A 15,725-nucleotide genomic window follows, 5' to 3' on the forward strand; every position below is an offset into this window, starting at 1 on the left:
TCTGATCTCTCGAAAAGGTGAATTGAGAGTTTGTGGAATTGGAGAGTTGATAATCGAATTGGTGTTAATAGGAGAAGAAGGATTAGAAATATTTACAGACTGAGGAGTTGGAGGTTTTTCCTGAGTTAGATCCACCAGGTTTTGTTTTTCGATGTTTGATGGAAGAATAATCTGGATAGGATCGGCCGAAATGACTGTTTAAGCAGAGGAGTGAGACTCTTGAAGTTCTGGTCCGTATTGTTCTCCTTGTTGTTCTAGGCTGATTTGTGCAATCGGTGAGGAAGGAATAGATTGAGCATCCCTTATAGCCTTTGTCATGATAGAAATGTTTGTAAGTAAAACCAATTCGAAATTGAAAAGAAAAGTTTAGATTAGAAAATAATTATACCTAGGCAGATTTCCTTTGTTGAAGATGTGGGAATGAAGAGGTCTCTGATGAATTATCTGAGTCTAAACCATCGGAAGATGAAGAAAAACTATTCGAACGAGATGGTTGTTGACTTTAATCAGAAGTGCTTTCACTTGATGATTGCTTCTAAATTAGAAGTTTCACAGTAGATATAAGGTGTATTAAAATATATATAACGATCAAAGTACAAATAGGAAGAGTCGATCGAGTGTTTACCTTTGCAGATTTTAAAGTTTTGGTTGAAATTTTCTGGGCCTTTTGTTTTGGTTGTCTAAGTTGTACAGAAGCTTCAATTTTTCTCTTTGGAGCTTTTTTGGGTGGGTCTCAATTACCTGGAGAGTTTTTATTGAAGATTCTTTAATCTCATCCAAAGTACAGTTGTATCGAGAGTAGTAATTGTTCCACCACTCGATGAAAAACTTATTGATGAAGGCACTACGAACATAAGATAAGTGGGAATAGTTGCTTCGATATGTCTGATTGATGTCGAGACATCTTTGGATGTCTTTCCTCAATTTGAATTCGAAATGACAAAGAGCATTGTGTTTTCGAGAGACAGGAGATGGAATAGCTTGAGAAAAGCCCATTTGTCTTGCAACATAATGGGGAGCATGGAAAGTCACATTGAATTGCTCTTTTTTATATTGAGGTATTCCTATCAGAAATACCTGAAGAGCAAGAAAATTTTCCCAAGTTGCACTTGCCACGTCATTTTCATCATCATCATCATTGGGGAAAATGAGACGTTCGAACCAAGGTGGTCCACAATTTCGACGTAAAAAAGGGGTGAATGTCAAATCCTCGTTTTGGAAGCTTTTTCAAGAATGGAATAGTGAAAATACAGCCTAGAAGAGGTCTTTAGTCGAAGTGGCATTTTTGAAGTTCGGTTGAAAATGGACTAATCGAAAGCCTTCGATATGCTGTTTCTTCGAAACGTTGTCCCCATCTTGCTTCATGAATTTTTCGAAAACAACATTTACCCTCGAGCAAAAGATGATTGCATTCAGCCAGTAGTATAAGAAAGCAACACTTTCCTCATCAGTCATAAGATCGTTTTCATGACCCATGTGGTAATTAATGAAATTACTATAAGAGTTCTTTTGAGTTATCTGATAGAATCGAGTTAGTTTTGTATCGAATGTTGCCTCTGATTAGTTTATTAGAAGTCCAGTGATGGCGGCAACATCAAACAGTATGGGCCCCACGCCCCCACCTTTCCACAAGGAAGATAAAAACTATTAGTGGTTTTATTCAAGAAACACAGTACAGTCCCAATCATCTAGTGATGTGTGGTAGGTGTGAAATGAGAGAGACGAAGAAGGTCGTAGATACCTTGTGCCCTCCAAGCGTTACCTTTTGATGGTTCGAGGCGTTGATACCAGGCAAAGAAGTCAACTCCTCGGGGGTGATTTTTTGGTTGTTTATGAAAGGTTTTTTGTGGTCAATGAAGGGGCAATAAAAAGGTGTTGCTTTATGAATAAGTCTTCTCCTTCGGCATTGAGAAAAATATGGGCATTCTTTTTGGTATGCTTCAGGATTTGTAAATGACCAACAAAACAGCAAGTTTCCTCATCGATTCAAAACCTGCAAATTAGGTTGTTCAAAGGTTTCGGTTATGGGGACTTTGCCTTTGTCTTGAGCAGATAAGGTTTTTAGAGCAGAAGAAGAAGCCATTGATGAATATGCGAAGGGAGTTCTGATGATTGATTTGTCTATGAAGGAAAAAGTTTGCATAGAAAGGTTTAGAAATGGTGAAAAGTTCTTAAAAAGAAAGCTGAAAGTTGGGAGATGGAAAGTTAATGTTGAATAACGGTGAAAATTTTGTTAAGTAAAAATAAAGGAGGCGCGCTACCGTTTCATATTTCGTATTTTTAAAATTTTGAAATTAGAAAACTTCTTTGAGAAGGTGAAATGGAAGGAAGAGAAACAGTTAGTAGTAGGGAACATGTCGAAGTGGGCACAAATATATGAAAATTAATAAATTTCATTTAAAACAAATTAATTGATTATAGTGGCAAATTTAGAGCATATAGGATTAAGTGTTTTATTTTAAAATGTTATCGAAAAACACATTAATCTTAAGGGGACAATTTGTTGATCGAAAGTATTGAATTTCGAAAAATATTGTATTTAAGATCTAATGAGTTTATATTTCAAAGAATAAAGTTTGTATCGAGAAGGGTTTTGTCAAGAAATATGAAGCAGGAGCTAGTCGATGTATTCAGTTGAAGAGCTAGTCGGTGTGCTTTGTCGAAGAATTAAAGTTTTTTGAAGGTTATTGTTAGCGGTTACTCTTGTTAGGCAAAAGGAGCGGGAACAGTTATTCGAAGACTAGCATGCGTAACAGTTAATTAGTTATTCTTGAATCTGATTGGTCAAAGATTCTTATAAATAGATGAAAGATCAATGTAGAAATAGTTGAAACTTTGTTTCAAAAAAAATACTCAAGCACACTCACATCCTAGGAACTTTCTGAGTCTACATTCTAGTCATTTTTTGTAGGGTTCTTTCCATTATTTTTAAATTATATTTACATTTTTTGTAATATAATCTTTACTTTCTCGCAAATTTATCTTTCAAGCAAATTTACTCTTTCTGTTTTCTTTTTAGATTCAGCACTTTATTTTCGAATTCAAAGTCCTTTAATCTTGTCGAAAGCAATACTGCCTTATTTAAATTCAATGCAATTTTTTCGATTCCAGTCAATTTATTTTTAAAGTTTATTTTATTTATCTTTCAGATTTTCTTTTATTTTATTTCATCGAAAATGTTCTTTGATGCACTTTAGAAAATTGGTACTCATAGAAGAGTAAATTTCGCTCCCAAACCACTAGATCAAACTACTCTCGATTTACTAAAAATAGACAAAAAAGATATGATAAAACACACCAAACTTTAAAAAGGCTAAAATATATCATTGGAAAGCCAATATTAAAATTAAAAGATACCACTAGTATGTGTGTGTTTTTCCAGGTATTGGTATATACCTTATCAAGAATGTAGTTCATAGTCTAAAACTTTTTTTATAAAACATATAGTCGAAATAAAGTGATATCTTCGAGCTATAACTCAAATAGAGAGTTATTCATCGAAAAATTTTCAATGGTCATGGTCAGATTCCAATGAAAAATAAGCAGAGGTGTACTATAAACTTTAGTTATTCATTCTTTTAATTATAGGTGAAAATTTATATCAGTTGTATTTATTTATGTGAAGTTATTACTTAAAAATGGTTAAATAATTTAACATATTTAATAAAATTATTGTCTAATAACTATCAATTATCTAATTTATTATCTAATAATAAAAACAAAACTGTATGTAAATATTCACTTAAATTACAAGATCGTAAAAGTCAAAACAAATACTCTATAATTTGCTCCCCATCATAAACTTTTTTTCTCGCCACACCATTTTTACGTTGACATTTCTCACCCGGCCACGAAATTGAAAAAAAAGAAGCATGTGCAGATATTCTGATTGGCAGGGACCACGAAGTCGAAGTAGATGGATTGGGGGAATGTGGAGTTTGGGGTTGATTTGTGGTTTCTGAGTATTTTCGGTCTATGGTGCAACTAGTTATAATTATGGGATCTATATGTTATAACCATGTTCTTAGGGATATAGTATCATAATAAAAAAAAATAGTTATATAGATCATGAACCTGTTTAGTCAGTTCGGGTAATATCTGTTTGAGGTTAATTAGTTATTCGATAATTAGGCAAAAACAAAAGAGGAAACAACCTTTTGATCCATGGCCAAAGGAAAAAGCTAGCATTAATAAAAAATAATGTTGATGAATTTTGGGACCCAGAGAATAGGGATATGAGGGGCGACGGGTACCTGCTTCAAATGGGTGGGGGCCCATCCCAATTGGCTGGCTGTGATTGAGAGAGGCCTCATTGGTGAATGGGTTGGGAGTGGGGGGCTTATTCATTAAATATCATGAAATTAAAGGCCTTCGTATCAAATTTTCGTCAGCTTCTTTCCACATTTAATGTGCAAGTTAGCATGCAAGACAAAGAAACAATTTTCTAGTGTGGGGATGCATGGAAGATGGAAGATAGTAGTAGGAGTAGATGGATTACCATCTATGCTTTTTATTATGTGGAGGCCCAATAATCCTCTTTCTCCTTCATTTCTATGAAATCTATCTATGCGTGTCACTTCAATTCTCATCACTTCTTAATGTTATCTTCAAAGGAGTAATCATCATCATAACTCCTTGCAAAGCTTTCTAATTTATGAGGCTTCAACCGTGATACACTCTTTTAGTAGTATGTTTAATAATTCTTTTCCCATTTTTAAAATAAAGTCAAGATTTAAATTTTTGTATAGGTTTGACAGTATGATTTAACAGTCAATCTTGTATTATATGAGTCATGAAACCGAGTAATAAACTAGTTTAATCTGTGAATTATTTCTGAAAGCGAATATTAACGATCGTGACATTACTGAAAAGTAGTGAGTATCTGTTCACAACTTCTGAGAAGGAGAATCACTCAACAATAACATTATTATATGAGATCTGTGTTTTTAGTGGCTGCTGCCACATCTTAACTTATTATTACAAAATCCCAAGAGACTTGACTTATCTTCGAAACAATGTAATTTGAAATTCAAATGCATATATTATATAGTTAGTTGAATATCTGAAACAAGAAGAAATATAAGTATATATTAGGTGACAAGTTCTTGTTGCTTTAATTTGCAAGTTCTTGTTTTGGTTTCTGAGGAACAAAACGTGTGGCATTTGTCTTACATATGCACCCAACAATCCATTTTGCACGCATTGATTGCACATAACAGAAATGGAATTGACAAGCTTGTGGGTGCGCCGAAACTATCCAACCACTTCCAAATCTGAACAACATCTATATAAGCAAACTACTCTTAGTAATTAGCTTAGCCTCAAGGAAAAAGATACGTCGCTAGACAGATTAAATGTGAGGTACAAAACTGTATCTTCTATTTTCATGTCTAATCTTTAAACTTATTCCAAACTTTCACCTGTGATTATGCGCATATAGGAGGTTCGAGCTCCATATAAAGCTCTTACATACAACATTTTTGGATTAATCAAATATTTTAATTTGTTTATATAATTTTATCTTTCAAATTCATTTACAAACTCATAGCGAATTGAATCTTGCAATATTCTATTCATGATATTTGTTTTTTTTTTTAATATGATTTAAATTGTCTCCATAAATTGTAGAAGAGTGAAAGAATATTTCTTTAAAAAAAAAATTTGATTATTAGTCGAAAGAAATTAGTTTCAATCTTTTTCTTTTTATAATTTTTTTTCTTTGTCTTGAAACATTAGAAATTAAATTCCATGCCTGTCAGAATCACCGCAGTGAAGAAAAATAGTAGTTCAAAACTATATATACTTTAATACGCATGATTTTCCAACGCAGCATATGCTTAACTAGTTAACTATAGTTACAACAGATAATACTCAAATTTATCCTAAACTTTGTAGGTGAGTTTTAATTTAATATCTAAAGTGTTAATTATTTTTGTTTAGTCTTTAAATTGTGTGAAATTGTGAATATAATTTAAGTTAGTTTTTTTAGATAATTTTAGACGCATAAATATTAATGTTGATAGTCAAATATCAGGTAGACTCCATAAAATAATATTATTCTAGTTTTGGCATTTAAATACCTCAAAAACATCATAAGTGATTCTTAAAATTTATGGGTTTATAGTATAGTTTTTGTGTTATTTAAGTGTCAAAACTAAAACAACGTATTTTATCATTCCAGTATAATATCTAATTCTTTGTGTTAGTATTTTATTAACGTTTATGTGTTAGAAATTATCTCAAAGATGAATGTGAACACATTCATAAAATTTAAAAATTAGATAAAAACAATTAAAATTTTTAAAAATTAAATTGAGATTAACACAAAAATTTAAATGCTAATATTATGTCATAGTTACAACAAACTTACAATAAATTAAAAAAATTGCGGTTCTAGTCATGACTCATAAGTAGCAAGATCAAGTCCTACGGAAGTATAAGACACCGGAACGAATCTTATATATGGGGAAAAACGATGGATCTACTATACAGTTACACAATGAGGGACCATATATGGAGCTATCTAGCTAGCTACCTTGCTCTTATTGTATTACCTTAGCTTATTTGAAATGATGCAAATAAAAATAGTGGATTGAATTGGAAGAGAAAAAAAGGATTTCTTTCTTGTATTTCCTCATATAGAATAGAAAATAAAGGATATGATGTTCCTATAATAATAATAATATAAAATATATAACGATTAATGATTAATTAATTATATGGTGAAGCAGAGCAGTAGTATAATAATGAGGATTGATTCGAGTAAAGTGTGTTCTAAGAGAAAAAGGGGTTTTGTCGGGGGACGTTCCCGGCGTGGCGTAACCCTAGGGTGAGTGACACGTCACCGGCGGTGGTCCCGAACCTAATGAGGGTAGCGGATCCAATGTCAGCAGCGGCAGCAGCAGCAGTAGTAGACGCGGTCCCATATTCAGCACCTGCTACGTAGCTGCCATGTCGACACGTGTCATCGCTTGCCATCGATCTCTGTGACTGTTGTGGGGGCATCATCTCCGACGCCATTCCACCTTGCGCAACCATTATGCTATTGCTGCCGCCCTCTTGGTTTTCCGAAAACCCTTCTACTTGTATTTCGCTTTCACCGCCACTCGTTGTGCTTGGATTTTGTGCTTGTTGCTGCCCACCGTTGCTGCTGTTGTTTTGTTCTTCTTCTTCCTCTTCTTCGCCTTCTTCCGCTGCCCCACACTCCTCTGCTTCTTTTTGTTCTTGTTGGTACATCTCTTCCACCATGGGTTTCCACAACCGAACCCTGGCATTTATGAACCAGTTTGATACCTGAAATCACCCACAACACTCTTAAACATTTAAGGCAACCATTTATTTCATTTCATTCCAACTTACCAAACTCTACTAGTACTACCTATACATATATACTATTACTATATGCTATGTATGTTTTGAGAGTCAATTTTAGGTGCTTTCATTCAACTTATGTCACATTCTTTAAAGTGGTTTTATTATAAATATTCGTTAATAATTTGTCATTCTATCAGTAAATTAATATAAAATCGTATACTGAAAATTCAATTCACTACATTATGTTCTAAGTATATCTAAATTAAATTACAATAAGGATTAAAAATTTTAAATTTTAATTTGACCAATTAATGTATGATTGATTAACTCTTTCATTTTATTAATTAATGCGTGGTTTTTGGATTCAGTCTTTAATATAATTCATTGTGGTGAAAACTCCGGTTAAGTGATGCCAAATTAGTACTGTATTTATGAACACACATATACTCACACTTGAGAAAGAGTTGACTAATTCGTAGTAGAGATAAAGAGTTATGCTATGTGTGCACTAAAATTAGTCACTAAAGTCAGTCACTAGTATAAATTAAACCACATATGTATTTATATATAAATATATTGGTGGCTGATTTTAGTGTACAAATAATATTTTAACGAGAAGCTAAGGACTAGATGATCAACATTAACTGGATGGTGAAGCTTTGAAACTACACATGTACTAGCTAGATCATCAGCAGACCGAAATGATAAAACATATAGGACTGTATGCAGTGAGAATGAACATCAAGAGTTTGAATTCTTTCAATCTGAATCGCTATTACGTGTTTATTAGGCACCGAGGTATCTTCTCTGTGGTGTGACACAAGGGACAGTAGTGATAATAATGCGATTATATACTCCAAAACATGCAACTATTCATCAGCAGTTTCTTCTGATAAATAGAAGCGACATAGCCTTGTATCTATGACCTTATGAGTTTAGTCATCACCAGTATATTACTACTGACAGCTATTATATAATATGCTTCTAGTGTAAAATATTAATAGCCTTTATTTCTTTCTTTTTATATAATTAATTATTCTCCATGACTTAAACTACATTTATTAATACAGAAAAGATTTGCTAGGGTGATACAGACAGATCGAAGTAATTGATTAATTTATAATTGGGTAAAGTACTAAATTAGTCCATACGCTTTGGGTGTAATCCTGTTTTGGTTCTTAAGTTTTAAAGTGTCCTATTTGAATCTAAAAAAGTTTCATTTACCTTCAATTTAGTCTCACCGTGAAGTCAAAGAATAAAATGTCCTACATGACAGCAGTATAAGAATAAGGTCGATAATTTGGAGAATAAGTACAAGCTCCAGACGCACAAAATCAACTGTGGATGCATCAATACATATATTTAACAAAATATTTTATTTTAATTATAGGAAAAATAATAAATAAATGTATTGATGCATCCACGGTTGATTTTGTGTCTCTGGAGCATGTACTTATTCTCTAAATTATCGACCTTGTTCTTATACTGCTGTCATGTAGAACATTTCGTTAATTATTTATCTTTGACCTCCGGTGGGACTAAATTGAAGTTAAATAAAACTTTTTTGGATTCAAATATGACACTTTAAACCTTAAGAACCAAAACAGAATTACACCCAAACGTAGATGACCAATTTAGTACTTTACCCTAAATCCTTTATAATTTCATATTAATTATTAAGTGTAGTTATTGTATTTTTATTGATAGAGTAAAAGATCTTTGGGCTAATAAGGGGGGCAAAGTTCTGTGTTGTTATGCGGCTGACAGTTACATGCACACAAAAAGAAGACACTAGTGATAAAATAGAACGTGCATAATATATATATAGAACGGGGTATGTATGCTATATTTGTGTGTAATATTCTAAACCACGTGATTATATGATTAGCAAAATTAGCAAAAAAAGTGAAACTAATAACTTAACGAGCTAGTGGACGAAATTGCATGAATATGGCATTAGCACAGAGGATAGAAGGCATAAACTTTAAGATAGATCTTCAAAGCACACATTTATTTCTCACATTTATGGTTCCTATTGTGTAGTTGGGTGAGAGAGAAAGAGAAAAGAACGCGAACTGGACATCCATAAAGAGAAATTTTTATACGGTGGTAGAGTATATTAATTACTTTATAAATAAAATAAGTAATTATTTATATAAATAATTTTAAATTCCTATAAATTTAAAATAAATGATTTTGGATGCATGTTGTAACACGCTTTAAATATATACAAAAATTTATAGCTCCAACAGGCAAACTTTGATGTCTCAACAGCAATATATATTTATTATTGCCTCTGTACTAGTTGTGCCGTTTAAATTTTAGAATTTTTGTCACTAGGAAGAGAGATTCCAAAAGTAAATTGAAATATATTTTGAGGGGAAAATTGAAAGGAAAAAGAAAAGAGAAAGCTAGTTAAAAGAAGAAGCAATTATGACCCACATTACCTCATAGAGAAAGACAGAACAAAACCCAAAATGATGTAAGTTGCATCTGAACTTACTACTGGTCCCAAAAATTTTTCATTGTTACTTAGTCACGTCAAGGTGGGCCGTGCGTGTAATTAATCAAATCACAGAGAAGCCTAGTAGCTAACATAAATATATATTTGTCCCTCTACTTTTATTTTATACTGAAATTTATTTGAAGAGATAATGATTAGTGAGATGTGTGATGCAAGATATATATAAGAGAAGATTTTTGTGTTTGTAATTAATTGTTAATATGAATGAATGAAAGCAAAGCAATAAATGAAAGTTAATAAAGAGAGGAGGGAACCTGATTTCTGGAGAGGCCAGTCTGCCTCGCCAAGAGATGCTTATCTGCATCGCTTGGATACCTGAGAAAGAGACCAGAAAATGACATCAGAGTCCTTGCCATAACCGTATAAAGAGACACCAAGCTTTCTGTACCCCAGCCCCAAACTTTGAACCTTTCTTTCCTTCAATTCATTCATTCATTCATTCATGGGGCTGGCTGGATGGCTGGCTGGCTGGCCTGGGCTGGGGTGGGGTGGGCGTGAGAATCTAAGAGCAACAAAGAAAGATCTATGTCCTAGCTGCTATTACTACTGCCACCATCAGTTACCACAAGTAAAGCGGATCACTGCACACACTGACCACTCTCTCTACTTTATCATCATTTCATTTTCATCTAATTACCTTTGTTTTATTTTACTTATTTGCATTAACTACTCAAAGATGCCCCATGCATGAGAAGACTTAGCTTCTTTCTATCTTTACACCTTTTCATTTGCTGCCGAGACAACATTCAAGGACACTGCAATTTTACTGTGTTCCTGTTCCTCTATGTGCTATACATACGCCTTTTCATTAGATTCTCCCTCTCCATCAAAGCATCTTACTCTTTTTTAATTAACAAAATAAAGAGAAGAAATGTGATTGTATGTATAATTATGACTAAACTGAAGAGGTTAAAGAAGGACGTACGGGTGGAGAAAATGCTCAAAAAGCCAAGCTCTCAAAATGTTGACAGAACGTTCAGGCAAGCCTCTCTGAGGTCTCCAAGCTTCTTGTTCCATCATACCCATCTGCTGGAACGCCCTCTGCTGCCGTAGGCTCTGCTCCAACATCTTCAGCCGCGGCGTCTCCCCCTTCGTCAGCCCTGACCCTCCCGCCCCCTCCTTCTCCCCCAGCACCTCGCACGAATGCTTCAGCTGCGTCGTTATTGCGTCCTTCAGGCACCGGAAATGCCTCGACATCGCCTTCTGCGCCAGCGCCGTGTACGGCACCGCCGCCCCGTACCCCATCACCACGTCAAATGAGTTCACCACCATCTGCATTTGCTCGCAGTAGTGGTTGTATCTTCGGTCCACCTGATCCACAATAAATTATTCATTATTACTTCTTAATGCATGAATGCCTATTCTCTTTAACTAACCTTCATCAACCAACTTCATTAGCATTCATTTAATATGGATAGCTAGCTCAATTAGGATATATGGTAGTTAGTCAGTTTATGAATTTAAACACATATGCCTAATCATTAGTAGTTAATGATTTTAAATGGATAGAGTAGGCAGAAAATCATGTTCTGATTTTAGCATTTAATTTGAATTTGGTGAGCTGTTATATCCCAATCTACTGAATAGGGAAATTAATTTTAAAAAAGGAAGAAGCATGTTAATATTTGACAGTGAGAATAATTAAGGTGGGTTTGGGGGTGCAATATTGGAAGTGTAAGCAAGGTGGGTGGTACGTAAGAGATAGTGAGTGGGTTTGTTGCTTGTCCGTCAGATCATCAGAAGAAGAAGGAACGTCGCATCTTGATGGACGTATTCTCCTAATGGATAGTCTCCTCATGGTTTTCACCAAACTAAGAAAAACCCAAAATACTATAAGATCCCCCTCCCACCAATCAAATCACACAATTATTTATTGTAATAAAATAAAGAAGAAAAAATTGGCCTTTTTATTAAAATAAGGAACAAATCCCTACCAACAACTGAAGCACAACAGATCCGATCCTATGTAAATGTAAATGCAGCCCTACTATTATACCAGCCGGCTTTTTCCCTCTTTTTCTTTTCTTGAAATTAAAAAATAATTAATTAATTATATGCGTGCGGGCGGAGAGGTGGTGACGAGAAAGATTAATAATGCATCCTTTAATAATAATTAATTAATGGAGCAAATAAATAAGAAGGAAAAGATATTGACTCTTGATGGATGAGAGAGGACGAAAGAGAGATAGAGAGAGAGATTACATGCCTCGTCAAGCATTGATAGAAGTTTGACCTTCCTTCTCTGATGCTCAATCCTGTCGGAAGCTGACAAAGGAGGCGGAGGTGGAGCTGCAGCAGGAGGAGGATCTTTGGAAGATGAAGGAGAGGCGGTGGAATTAGGGTTTGAATTCTGCCTACTGAACTTGTTTTTCTTGAAGTGGCCCCTTCCAACACTGCAAAACTCCTCAAGCAACTCTTGTGCGGCTTTCACATACTTTGAATTCCTAAGAACGTGAACTACCCCTAAGGACGAAGAAGATGAAGCAGAAGCGAACCCAGCAAGGTGCCCCTGTCCTACCATGCCACCTTGCAAATGGTTCTTGTACGGAAAATGACCCGAATTAGAAGCCGCCGCTCCTCCCCCTTGATTGTAAAATAGAAAACCGCCTTCTCCCATCCTCAGTTCCTCCGCTTTCGCAGCTTCCAAGTGCTGAAGCGAAGACGAAAGCGAGAGCGAAAGGCCTTGCCCTTCCACCACGTTAATCTCGTGATGGCCAGGAGGAGCAGCAGCAGGGTTGTTAGCTGCTCCCTCATGGCCGGCGCCGCTGTCGGGAACCCATGTGAATTGCCCGAAAGACCCTCCTGCGGAGCCAGCAGGAGGGAACCCTTGTAAGGAGTTGGAGGAATGGTTGGGAAGAAGCATGTGGAGAGTGGAAGAGGTTGCCGATGGAGGAGGCGAAGGAGATCTCCTTTGAGCTGGGTTCATCAGGAAAAGGTGCATGGCTGCTGCTGAATCCGCATTAATGCTTGAAATCTGCTGCTTGGAGTCTCCTCCAAACCCCGTCGTGGTGGTGGCTATCATGCCTTGCCTGCTTCCGTACCAGTTCTCTGGTGGTTGTGGCCTCGACGAAGAAGGGGAGCGGAAGTGGTGGTGCTGCTGTTCCAGGAGCTCGGTGGCAGGGAAATTGAACATCTCCGAAAGCATGCCTGCGGTTTCATACACATGGGGAAGGCCTCCTCCTGCAGCTCCTCCTGCTTGTTCTTCTTCCTCGTCTATCCCTACTAATGGTGGTGGCGGTGCATCGAAGCCTTTGTTGTTGTCCCTTCGGATCTGTGCTTGTTGGTGTGTTACCGTCGATCTCTCGAAGCCATTCGTGAAGCTGAAGATTCCTGCTGCTTGTTGCTGGTAATCTTGCTGATGGGACATAGAATTATTATTATTATTATTGGAGTAAGAAAAGGAGGAAAATGAATGGTGCTGCTACTGCTCTTGTGTTGTTCTTGATGAGTGATGGAAAAGAATGGGTCTTGGATGCAGTGGCTGTGTGCTTGCTATTCCCATATTAACATCATCATCATCATCATCTTCTTCTTCATCCTCTCCTCCCTCCTCACCTTTGTTGCCACTACTGTCCAATAATTGAATTCTCGGTATCAGTGATAATAAGAACAACAACATCAGCACTCCACAGCAACAACAATAAATAATAATAAGCAAATCCAAACAAACACTAATTCAAACTCAATTATGTGCATACATACCTTGCAGAAATTAAAGAGAAAAAAGAGACTAGTGGATGTGTATATATATTATATAGAGTAGTGATGATCCATAAAGATAGATATAAAAGAGAGAGAGAGAGAAGAAAGAAAGAGAATAAATAATAATCAGGGTCTAGCTATGTATATCTAGGCCCCCTTTTTCTCTTGAATTTTCATCTAAGTGTTAATTTCTCCTTATGAGACCGCTCTATCTATCTATCTATCTATCTCATCATTATGTGTGTAGTAATAATATATACCTCTCACCCTCTCTCTCTCTTAGAGTTGCAGTGGTGATGTAAAGCTCTCCGACATCGTTTTCTCTTCTGTGGTTTCGAAAGCTTCCACACAGTATTAGTTCCTTCCCTTTCTCTCTCCCACACTCACTACTCACTCTCTCTTTCTCTTTCTCTCTCTCTCCTTTTCTTTTCGCTTTGTTGCTCTTGGCGGTAAGTGTTTTTTTTTTTTTTTTTGCAATCAGCTTCTGGAAAAAGAAAGCGCAAGTTACACTCTAATATAAAAATCAACAAAATGGAGGCTTAGTTAATTAAAGGGGGGACTCTCATATAATACTTCACACTTGAAAGGGAAGCGGTCCTTGTTTCTTCCTCTTCTTCCCTCTTCACTCTCTCCCTTTAATTTACTCTTTTTCTTTTTTTTTTTCCCACCAATAATGTCCTTTTATATATACTTTTTTATCTTTACATTCTTAATTTCAGACGAATTTTTCAATTAATATATTTATGGCTATAAATTGAACGCAAAAGAAATACTATGATGACTTTTTATCCGGTGGAAATGACGACGATAACCTTATTCTGTCTTACATAATACTAAGAAATATTACTCAACATAATAATGGTTGGAATTACAGGTCAAAGAAGGTACCTATACTGGCGTTTTCTGCTAAAATGATGATTTCTATGAGATTTAGCTACGCCTTTGCTTTGTATATATGATAATAAAATGCCAATTCTTCTCTTCTTTTCTTTTCGCTTTTAGAAAATTAAATTAAAATTCATTAATTAATAGTATGTAATACTCATTTCTTGTAAACAAAAAGCTTATGATTACCAATAATGTTGTACATAGAAAAACAAAACAAAATTAGTCTATGCCTTAATTATGAAAATGAAAATAATTTGAACTTCTCTCCTATATTCGTGATTCATGATAACCTTTAAATAATTCGTGATTAATGTATGGTGTTATAATTATTATTAGGAAATGACCACACTGCCATCATCAGCAAGTATTGGCTTATATTGTAATTTGAACACGTCCTTTGGCAACCAACGCAAACTACGGAATAAAATATAAAGATAAGGTGAGTACAAAGTCATCTCAATAATCCAAACTACCACCACCCTTTTTGATATCCGGAAATGACTAAAATACCCCCTGATAATCATTGTGGTTGGCTCTTAGCCCCCTTAGTTGGTAAGGCCAATTTGGTAAAAAATTTCTTCCATGAGTGAAGTTAAGATTTGAGAAATAAGGAATACTAAACGGTGTGGATGGATGGCACGTGCGAGTGGATGGGCAAAATAGACAAGTTAGGTTTGTGTGGGCGAAATAGGGTCTGAAAAGAACCCATAACCGCTTTAAGGTTTGGCACTGTCACCCTTACCCATCTTCATTTTTTTCCCTTTTAGTATACCCTTGCATTTTTACAGGTGTTTCTTATGTTTCTCCTTCTTTTACTTACATTTACTTATTATGATCATCACCTTATATCTTGTTTTTTACCTTCTATATATATATATATAACTTGACAGTAACCTTGAACTTCTATCCCTATGTGGCTGCTTGCTATGTATATTAAGCTTATGTTTTCTGCCAATTAACATGTCTTACCCAAAGATTGTACGATAAAAAAAAAAAAGACTCATTAGCTTTTTTTATTTCTTTTTATAAGGGTTAAACAATAAAAAATGCACTTAAATTCTTTTAATATTGAAAAAAATATTTTTAAATTTTATTATCGATAAAAAATCATTCAAATTACTTAAAAACATGACAAAAATGTTTAAATAGAATATTTTTGTTATGTTTTAAAATTATTTGAGTGTGTTTTTTTATAACAAAATTCGAAAATATTCTTACCAATAACAAAATAATTCGAATGTATTTTTTATAGTTTATCCTTTTACACGTGTCATTTTCTATACTGCGAGGAAAGCTA

At 35.0% G+C, this 15,725-nt stretch overlaps 1 protein-coding gene across 6 annotated transcripts; it reads right to left on the minus strand.

Annotated features, from left to right (window-relative positions):
• Nucleotides 1–6,597: 6,597 nt before the first annotated feature.
• LOC112748869 (BEL1-like homeodomain protein 2) lies at nucleotides 6,598–14,197 on the minus strand. Of its 6 annotated transcripts, none has more exons than XM_025797114.3 (5): nucleotides 13,801–14,197; nucleotides 12,045–13,404; nucleotides 10,764–11,149; nucleotides 10,093–10,153; nucleotides 6,598–7,293 (listed from the first exon to the last, which is right to left on the minus strand). In XM_025797114.3, the coding sequence occupies exons 2-5, from the start codon at nucleotides 13,203–13,205 to the stop codon at nucleotides 6,775–6,777; spliced, it is 2,127 nt and encodes a 708-aa protein (XP_025652899.1). In that variant the 5' UTR covers nucleotides 13,206–13,404; nucleotides 13,801–14,197; the 3' UTR covers nucleotides 6,598–6,774. The 6 variants fall into 6 exon arrangements, with proteins under 6 accessions (XP_025652899.1, XP_029148680.1, XP_029148678.1 ...); XM_029292847.2 differs by having other exon boundaries at nucleotides 12,045–13,407; nucleotides 13,808–14,194; XM_029292845.2 differs by having other exon boundaries at nucleotides 12,045–13,407; nucleotides 13,541–14,194.
• Nucleotides 14,198–15,725: the final 1,528 nt, after the last annotated feature.

This window comes from Arachis hypogaea, chromosome 15, assembly GCF_003086295.3.
Source record: "Arachis hypogaea cultivar Tifrunner chromosome 15, arahy.Tifrunner.gnm2.J5K5, whole genome shotgun sequence".
In the NCBI taxonomy this organism is placed as follows: domain Eukaryota; kingdom Viridiplantae; phylum Streptophyta; class Magnoliopsida; order Fabales; family Fabaceae; genus Arachis; species Arachis hypogaea.

Bases quoted from the DNA above. Each gene is read 5' to 3' on its own strand.
- LOC112748869 (XM_025797114.3), bottom strand. From the start codon at position 13,205: ATGTCCCATCAGCAAGATTACCAGCAACAAGCAGCAGGAATCTTCAGC. The intron at 11,150-12,044 runs GCATGTAATCTC...ATTGTGGATCAG, and splicing joins TTCTATCAATGCTTGACGAG to GTGGACCGAAGATACAACCA. The intron at 7,294-10,092 runs GTTCCCTCCTCT...GGGTGATTTCAG, and splicing joins CTGGCCTCTCCAGAAATCAG to GTATCAAACTGGTTCATAAA.